At 41.8% G+C, this 8,949-nt stretch overlaps 1 protein-coding gene across 1 annotated transcript in view; it reads left to right on the top strand.

Annotated features, from left to right (window-relative positions):
* The first annotated feature begins 244 nt into the window (after positions 1–244).
* raver2 (ribonucleoprotein, PTB-binding 2) overlaps positions 245–8,949 on the top strand; it is a 61,181-nt gene continuing 52,476 nt past the window's right edge. Inside the window, exon 1 of the mRNA XM_076088665.1 lies at positions 245–529. Within this exon, the coding sequence (XP_075944780.1) occupies positions 245–529 (285 nt within the window). The remainder of the gene's footprint in view (positions 530–8,949) is intronic.

Raw genomic sequence — 8,949 nt, 5'->3', positions numbered from 1 at the left:
ATATTTGATTTCAAGGAAAATACACAGTTAGGAATAAAAGAGTTTAATTAAAATAGCTATTTATTTTTTATTTGATACGGGATGTTTTACCTTTCTCTCTTTCACTAACAGACACGCCTCCCACCTGCTCTCTCTCTCTCTCTCTCGCTCTCGCTCTCTCTCTCTCTCTCTCTCTCTCTCTCTTTTCTCTCTCGGTGCGTCTCTCTGCCTCTCTCTCCTCACACTTTTCCCTCAGCCACTCAAGATGGCGGCAGCCCCATCCATCCAGCCGCCGATCGTCCACTCTTCTCTAGCCGGGGAGAGCGCACTTTCCCCGGAGATGGACAGCCCCGAGGGCCAGCAGCCGGCGGATGAGGAGGCGGCGGCGGCGGCTGCGGCACCGCAGCACTCCGACTCGGAGATTACCCTCCGTGACCTGCCGGACCTGGAGCCGGAGGAGATCGAGAAGAGGCTTGCCAAAACTCGCCAGGAGCTGAGCAACAGGAGGAAAATCCTCATTAAGAACCTGCCGCCTGACACCACTAACCAGGTACGCGTTAGATTTGGGGAAACAAATTATGCAAAGTGGCGCGGCTCACTTTTTCAGTTTTTACGCACATCGGGACTTGTTGTGCGTCGGTGGTTTAGTTTGCACCGACCGACGCACTTTCAAAATGTTGGCTACGTTTTCTTTTTTTTTCTTTTTTTATGGTGATGACAACCGGTTTCTGAAGCTCTATAGTGATCTTAATTTACTCAGTAGATGGGCTGATATATAATAAACGGTATAAAAGCCACATCTGTATGAGGAGCTTTAGCTGTAAAGTTTATTTGGGTGGTTCCCAATGTTACAATGGGATTTGACAAACAGGCTGTTTCCGTTTTCTCTACTGGATTTAAAATGAGCCGGTGTGTCATTAAACACCATGTAACTTCTCATTATAATGTGAGTGAAGGGATCTCCTCATCTTAAAGGCCTAATTGTTTGGCCACAACAGTTCACAAACTGTATTTGAATTGCTACACAAATAGTGACGTAAACAAACCTTTAATCACTTTACTGATGTTTTGGGATGATCTGAATTGACTTTTAAATGTCCTGTGTACTCTGTATGGGGGGGGGGGGGGGTCGTACGTTCTGGTGCTTTCCTTGCAACAAGAGGAGAAGCTGTGGATGAAGTTTCTTGTCTCTGTCATTCACGTTTACCTCGATATCGATATAAAAACAACTGCAATCCATGCAGCCGTTTTAAAGTCAGGAACTCTGAACACCATTTCAGCATTATAGTTTATCCACATTTCCATCTGCCACGACATTATTGAATATGTTCACTGCATCGAGCAGTGCAACGACATGCACGTGTGCTTTCTGTTGTGATTCTGCTTTCTTTTTCGCCTTCTTTAAGCGTACATTTTTTGTGCAATAACAAACTGACACTTTAATCAGCTCCTTTGCTAAATTGAATGCGTTACAGACAATAAAACATTGTGCAGTTAAAGTTCTCTCATGCCACTTGTGTTTTACAAATGTTGTTTCGAACAACGGTTGCAGTTAAACCTACTTAACTAAGCCTGTTGTGTTTTCTAAAACATGATTTCTGACTCTACATGTTTACATAATCAGATTCCTTTTTCATCTTTTATGTTTGATTTACACACAAGAGCTTTGGATGCATGTTTCTTATCAAAGAGACTTCACCGTTTATAACTTTTAAGACCTTTTTTGGTGTCTCCTACTCAAATCTGCTACGAAGTGTCGTTCCCCACTTGTGTCAGCATGCAAGCCTTCTCGAGGAGCTGATGCTGTGTTCCTTCAGGATTGTAGCGCCATACATTCTTAGAAAGAGGCAAACTGCCAGCACTCTGTCTAGGCTGCATTTACACCAAATCAGGCGTTGCGACCATTAACGCAGGTTTGTGTGGCGGTGTGGGAGAGTCCCTTAAATGGCCCATTTCGGCGACGCCGTGCTGCTAGTATGCCGGGTGCTATGAGTGATTGTCTGTCAGCATCGACAAACACTCTTACTTTCAATAACTAACCAGGATGCCAGGCCTATCAAAACAGTTGGTTTTAAACTGGTGCTCAGATTGAGTGACTCCACGTGAGATATAACGTTTCACTCGGTTGTGTTTTGGTCATTCATGCTGCCCTTCTTCCCGTGGCTGTGTTCCGGTCTAAACGTAGGTTACATAAATGACCACTGCAGCATGACGTCGAGTTGTGTTTCTCCAAAAATTGGTTAAAACTTGCAGCATTTTTTTTGGCATCCCCCGCAGTCCCCAGCTTAAATTAACTATCACTTTCGAAAGAATGGGAGGACTGTCATTTTCGCCGCAATGCCTGATTTGGTATGAATGCAGCCTTAAGGCCTTTACACAGCGAGGGGGGGGTTGTGTGATTGATTAGCATGTCAATATATATATTTTTTTACTGTTTTTGTCATGGGTACGTGCATATTCCGTGGCGAAAAGGAAAGGAATGGAACAAGTTTGATTATCTTAGCTTTCAAACCACAAATAAGGCATCAACCCATCCTGTTGTGTGGAACACTGTAATGTACAACAGCAGGGAGGCTCTGAGTTCGAACCCAGACGGCAAACTCTATTACCCCTGTCAACCTCGAAAGGAAACTCGATAAAATAGCTTTCAGTAGCTTAGGCTATACGACAATTAACCTCAGACAGGCTGCCAGACGCTGCCGTGGGTCAGTAGGATCCCGGTAGTTGGTCCTCTGCCTGCGCGAATCTATTGGAACCCTTTATTGAAAAAGTGTTGCAACTGTCGCAAATTTGCATCGCTGCGTTACGAATAGATTTGACGCATAATATTCGCAGGCAGGCAGGTATTTTGCATTTTCGTGTCGTTTGTGTGCGTTTAAGGAGAAAGGGAGGGAGTGTGAACGAGTCCAACTGCATGGTGTTAGTGAGAAACAGAAGGAAGAGAGAGAAGGAAAGGCACTTTGATTAGGTGAAGCAGCAGAAGTGGAAATTCTCTCTCTCTCTCTCTCTCTCTCTCTCTCTCTCTCTCTCTCTCTCTCTCTCTCTCTCTGAATTTTCCACATTATTCACGGGTCAGAAGGAGTGTGATATGTGTAGTGAGTTTGAGCAGAGCAGTCGGAGAGGCCGCATGAATTTATACCTTTAAAGGAGTAGTTGACACTCTGACATTATGCGACATGCGTTATTGACTGGTAGTGGTACTGTTGAAGCTCAGGCTACATATCTTATGTGTGGAGACATCTCAGCGATCTGGCTGATGAATGATTAACAAAAACCTTTTAAAACCACATCACAGCATTTGAAGATATTGTAATATTCACAGGGAGATTTGAAACAACTTTGATAAGAAACCCTCTTTTAATACACATCAGCTTCTCAAATGTAAAGATTGGCTGCATGCTTTTCTGTCAGCCATCCAAAGATGCACTTTAAGGTTTCCTCTATAGATTAGCTTGGTATTAGTGTTTGATTTCAATTCAAACCAGATTTCTTCTAGTTTAGAAGGTATGATTTATGTTTTGTTTCACATTTATTCTCATCATTTTGGTTCATTTTTGTTTTTATAAACTTACAACAGTTGGTTGGGCGTAAAAAAACAATTTGGAAGCTTCGCCTGGTGCTCTGGGAAGTCGCTTGGTGCTATACAGGAATCTAGTGAATCTATTTCATAGAGCTGGTGTTGACATTACAGTATCTTCCATAAAGAAAAGTCCTCGTCACTGTCTTATATAACTTGTCTGATGGACTCGCGCAGCCGACACCATCTCCCGTTCCCATCATACCCGCTGCCCCATCAGCCAACACTATGTCGTAGGTTGGGTATATGTGCGTCTGAGGAGTCGATGGTGCACTGTGTGAAATATATGACCCCGCTGACAGCCCTCATCTCAGAGAGAAGTGGGGGGGATGGGAATAACAGAGAGAAGAGTGCAATGAGAAGGGAGCGACGGGAAGACAGAAGAGTTGAGTGAGAGGAGAGGAAAGGAAGGAGGGAGGAAGGAAGAATGTCAAGGAAAGAGAATAGAAAGGGCTTGTTAAGAGACGAGCAGAAGAGACATTTGGTTGAAAGGATGGCCGGAATGTGTTCACGCTATCCTCCTCCTTAAAGCTTGGTTTATACTCTCCGGAGGGAAGCCAGCATGTGTCGCACGAGCTAGAAAAAGACGTAATCACGGCCTCTGCGTTGTGCGTGAAGCATCCGCAGGTGGTTGCGGCGCTTCGTCGTGCACTTGGGAATTTTAGTAACTTGGTGATCTGAGCTTTTCAGACGTGAGTCATGAATATTCACTGATAAAAGCTCTACTTCATTCAACTATTCGTCTATTCAACCTTTGTTTCTTTATAATGAATGTAATACTCGACTTCTGTCTTTACAGGGCTTGAATAAATGAAATAAAGTAGACCATGAATATAAGATATTCGGCCTTGTGGAGGTTGGTTTATGGCGTTTTGCCAGTTACACTTCCTCATCTTCTTGCTTCTTCCGTACATGTTGTTTGTATGGCCTTAGCATTCCAGAGAATAATGCAACGAACAGCGCATTGAGCATAAACGCTTTTGTGCATGTTTGGAGCTCACGCGCCATCTGTGGATGCTGGCACTACGTTGCCAAGCATGAGTATAAACAAAGCTTAAATAGGAGCCACTAATGACTCTAATCCTGTAACCTTTTATCAAATCAACAGGGTTTGGTAAAATGCTTTCAGGAGCATGTTACTGAATAAAAGTCAACTATTGAATCCAAATCCTTTTGAATCGCTTGTGGAACATAATTACTTTAAGGTTTCAACATTTTCAAGTCTTCAAGGTTTTTACTAGTTTAATAGTTGAACACAATCTTCAAGATTAAGTGAGTTAAATCTTATTTTTATTAAATCGACTTTATTTCATGAATGTAACTCGTCAGTGCGTGCCTTCCCTTGAGTTAGGCTAATCTAATTCTACAAATGTAATACTACACAATACAAGTTTAATACTGGTCCGTACTGAGCCTGGTACCGACAGTAGCTCTGGTGGAAGTAGAAACCCAGGTATTGAGCAAGAATTTTGCCGCTACTCCAACTGTACATCTCAGACTCCAACGTGGAATTAAAAAAAAAAAAAGAATAAGAATGATGTTTAATCAAATCCAAGCACGTAGTGTAAAAACATATTTGCAGGTGCACTGGAGGGTAAAATAAATGTGGGTTGTGTGTTTGTCGTGTTGGCTTCCAAGGACTTCTGATAAGTTCTTGAATTATTCAGAGTATCTCAGAAAACACACAAAGGGGTGTGCAAGATGTGCATGTGCACGTTCATATGTACTTTGAACACCAGGCAGAGTGTGTGTGTGTGCAGTTGTGTTTGCGCATCTACAGGTAAAAACAGATACATGTAAATGTCACAAAGCAGCGTGTGACTGAGCTGTTCTCTTTCCACCCACTTCCTCCTCACACCGTGTGTGTGTGTGTGTGTGTGTGTGTGTGTGTGTGTGTGTGTGTGTGTGTGTGTGTGTGTGTGTGTGTGTGTGTGTGTGTGTGTGTGTGTGTGTGTGTGTGTGTGTGTGTGTGTGTGTGTGTGTGTGTGTGTGTGTGTGTGTGTCGTCAGCAGCAGATGTTCATGAAACCTACCCCTCCTGACAGTGGGCAGCCTTCATCACCTTCATCACTTAGCACATGTGTTGTGATTCAGCTGTTTACTGTCGCTGGCATAACCTCAACATTTACAGATGTTTGTGCCGCAATTATCCAGCCGACATTCAAGATTCACTTGTTTGACTGACGACTGTAAGTGCAACCAGGACCGACCAACCAGTTGATACAGCCTGTTTATTTACCTTCCATAAGTCATAGTGTAGGTGGCTTTATGTAGGTGAGATGATGAGCTGTACTTGAGATACTCTGTGACCTCCAATGACAAGCTTGTTGAAATGAGGTGAAAAGGATAAAGTTAAGATCCGGATATTATTGAGGGCATGTTTTCATATCACGGTGCAGCAAATGTAGTCATTAAACCAGAGATGCATTATACAAACTTAAACAATAACATTTTAATTTATTCATTTACACAGTATGTCAGATATATATATACATTTCCACTGATAGCCGAAACAAGATTTTGATAATTCTGATGAAATACTTTCATATAGGCTGCTGAAAGAGAGTAATTGTGACTGCTTGTATTTGAGGAAGGTCAGTGGTGTGTGTTAGTGTGAGGGAGAGAGAGAGAGAGCAGGTGGAGGGCTGTTTGACCCTGTTCAGCATCCGGCCGGTTTCCCGTTTAATAGAGTTTAGGATCCTTGACGTTCATACAGCAGCAGCAACACAAACGACTGGAGTTTGATACACAAACCAAGTGAGATGAAGTGAAACCTCATGATTGCACAGGAGACGCACATTGTAATCGACTTTGGACATTAAAATACATACAAACATGACATCCAGTCAGTGGATTCATTACTGCGGTCAAACACGAATACAAGCCATGCCAAGTTCCACTTCTGTTACCCATGAGCATGAAAGCATGCAGCAAGTAATGACTCGAGTGTAGGAAATACTCATTGCTCAGTCTGATGGATTTCAATTTCTCCTGTGAGATGCCGGTGGCAGAGTCGGAGTTATCAGCATGAACCCATCCATCCTCCCCGTGTCAAAGATTTATTTTCATAAATGAATTTCAGAGATTTATTCTACCCATGGGGAACAATAGGATATGTCATTCTGTCAGGGTCAAAAAAGAGACACGAATGTCACTACTGTAAGCCTTTATAGAATACCAAAATATATCTTTTTGCAAAATAATACCTTTTTATTAATAAAGTCCACCTGTCGAAATGCAAAATGCTTCTATTAGCTTGCAAGCTAATAGGTCTACAGTATGTAATTCTGCAGTTTGTGAAATTCATATGACATTAAAGTTTGATATCTTGTGTCCAATGAACAGGAACCGTTGCGTACTTAATGCAGGGTTGCGGTTATTAAATAGTTCCGTTAATCTATAGCAGTTATTTTGACGTTAATCAATAAACGACAGATACATGTGTATGTGAAATGACACAAACCAATCACAAGTTACCATGATGAGATTGGATGTGTTTGACCATAAACATCATTATTGAATCTGTTTGAATCATGAGACTGTTTCAGTACTCGCCCTACGTAATAGCGTATTAATTGAATGTTACAATTTTAACTCAAGAAGGTCAATTATCTCTTTAATATATTTTAGGCAGAGCACTATTTTTCTATTACCTGACAGATATTCTAAATGCAGCGATTGAAAAGGTAATGTTTACATTATATGTCGAATCTGTGTTTATGCAATACCATTTTAAAGCAATACTGACTTACCTGTTTAGTGAAAGTCCAGTGATGTAAAGCTTCTTTTGACTGTTTAAAGTCAGTAATAAAACAAAAAAGTGTGTAATGCAATTTTAATTGCAGAAGAAGGCATTAATCTTTCCACATCCAACCTATTGTGCATTGTGCTTTTGCTGGCGCCTACGAGTACAAATTACTACAAGAGGCCATTTAGCTTTTATGTCTCCGAGCTTCTCTGCCCGTCTCCTCACATCCCTGCGGTGTCAGAGTTGCGGTTAAGTGTAATTTTCTGACATTAATGCCAAGCTAAAGTGCCTGTAACATGCCGGAAATAGATGATAATAAAAAATTTAAAAAAAGATTGCAGGAATGTTCAACATCTAGACACATCATTTTAGGTTGTTTTTATCTGGAAGATAGGATTTAAAACATCTCAACACTGCTACAAAAGTGTAGAAAAATGAAGCTTAAATACTTCACTACGTCTGGGGTTGACACCTGCTGGTCGGTTGGTTGGTCGATATGACGATTTCTCCCCCGCTGAAGAGTCAATTTGTTGAAGAGTAGATTGAATTTCGGTCGAATAAAAATGTCTTAGGTTGACTACAGCCTTATCGCTGTCACACTTGCATACATTTGAATATGTATTTAGTATTTTGACCTGATGTCTGCAGGACTCTGTTGACACTTGAGGAGTGACTGCCTTCTCAGTGCAGAAAATAACCCCCAATGTGAGGCCCGTGGCTTCAGGGCCAGCGTCAAGCAGAGACGGATGGGTGTGGATGGAGGGAGGGAGGTGGGGTCACACATGGTGACTGCAGAATTAGTCCTGTCTTAGGGCAAGCCACCTGCTTCCCTCAGCCCACTGGTTCTGTCCTTTCTGATGCAAAAACGAACCAGCTTCTCAATGACAAAAAGGCGAAATTATGGGACAAACGGAAGCAACCGAATGTAGAAGTGACATGGAAAACTCCCAACTTCCCACATGAAATGCAAAGATCTCTTCTACAATGATATGATATTGTATCATTGTATATTTATTTAGGTGTTATTAAGGCATAAAGGGAATCACACATGATGACTACTCGTAGCTTGAGCCACAGCAGCTCCACCCACACTTCCCTCAATTTCTTTCCCCAAATTTTAGTTTTCTGATTCAAGTAACTGATAAAGATGGTCGGGAATGGTACACTGAGCTCTAGGCTTCCAAATATTTTTTCAGAAACTTGTGAATAATGGCCCGGATGCTAAGGCCGAGCTCCGCTGGAAACCCATTTTGTCAATTATTTCATAGCATAGTTTATAAGATAAAGATGAATCGGGCAAACACTTAGTATCCTTTCCCACTTGAGAGGTGGATAGCATTACGTAGCATTATCAAAGAAGGAAGTGATTTATATTGGTAGTCATTTTCTGTACATGCTAAGATAATTGCACAACATCTTCATGTACATTCGATCCATGAACAATCGGGGAGTTCATTTTAGTCGGTTGGCATTAATTAATAGGTGTCACAATTACTCCATCTACCCAATAACAACCAAAAAACTCCATTTGCACACAAGGATGCACGTTGGGGTGGTGAATACAGTCCATATATGTCCAGGTCTTAACTGAGAGCCTGTGTTTGTCTGCCTGACGGTGCATAGCGTAACTCTTGGACCGTATGACA

This window comes from Anarhichas minor, unplaced genomic scaffold (genome assembly GCF_050575085.1).
Source record: "Anarhichas minor isolate MPS153535 unplaced genomic scaffold, ASM5057508v1 ptg000010l, whole genome shotgun sequence".
NCBI lineage: Eukaryota > Metazoa > Chordata > Actinopteri > Perciformes > Anarhichadidae > Anarhichas > Anarhichas minor.
Note: the sequence above shows the minus strand (reverse complement) of the source record. Positions and strands in the feature narration are given on the sequence as shown.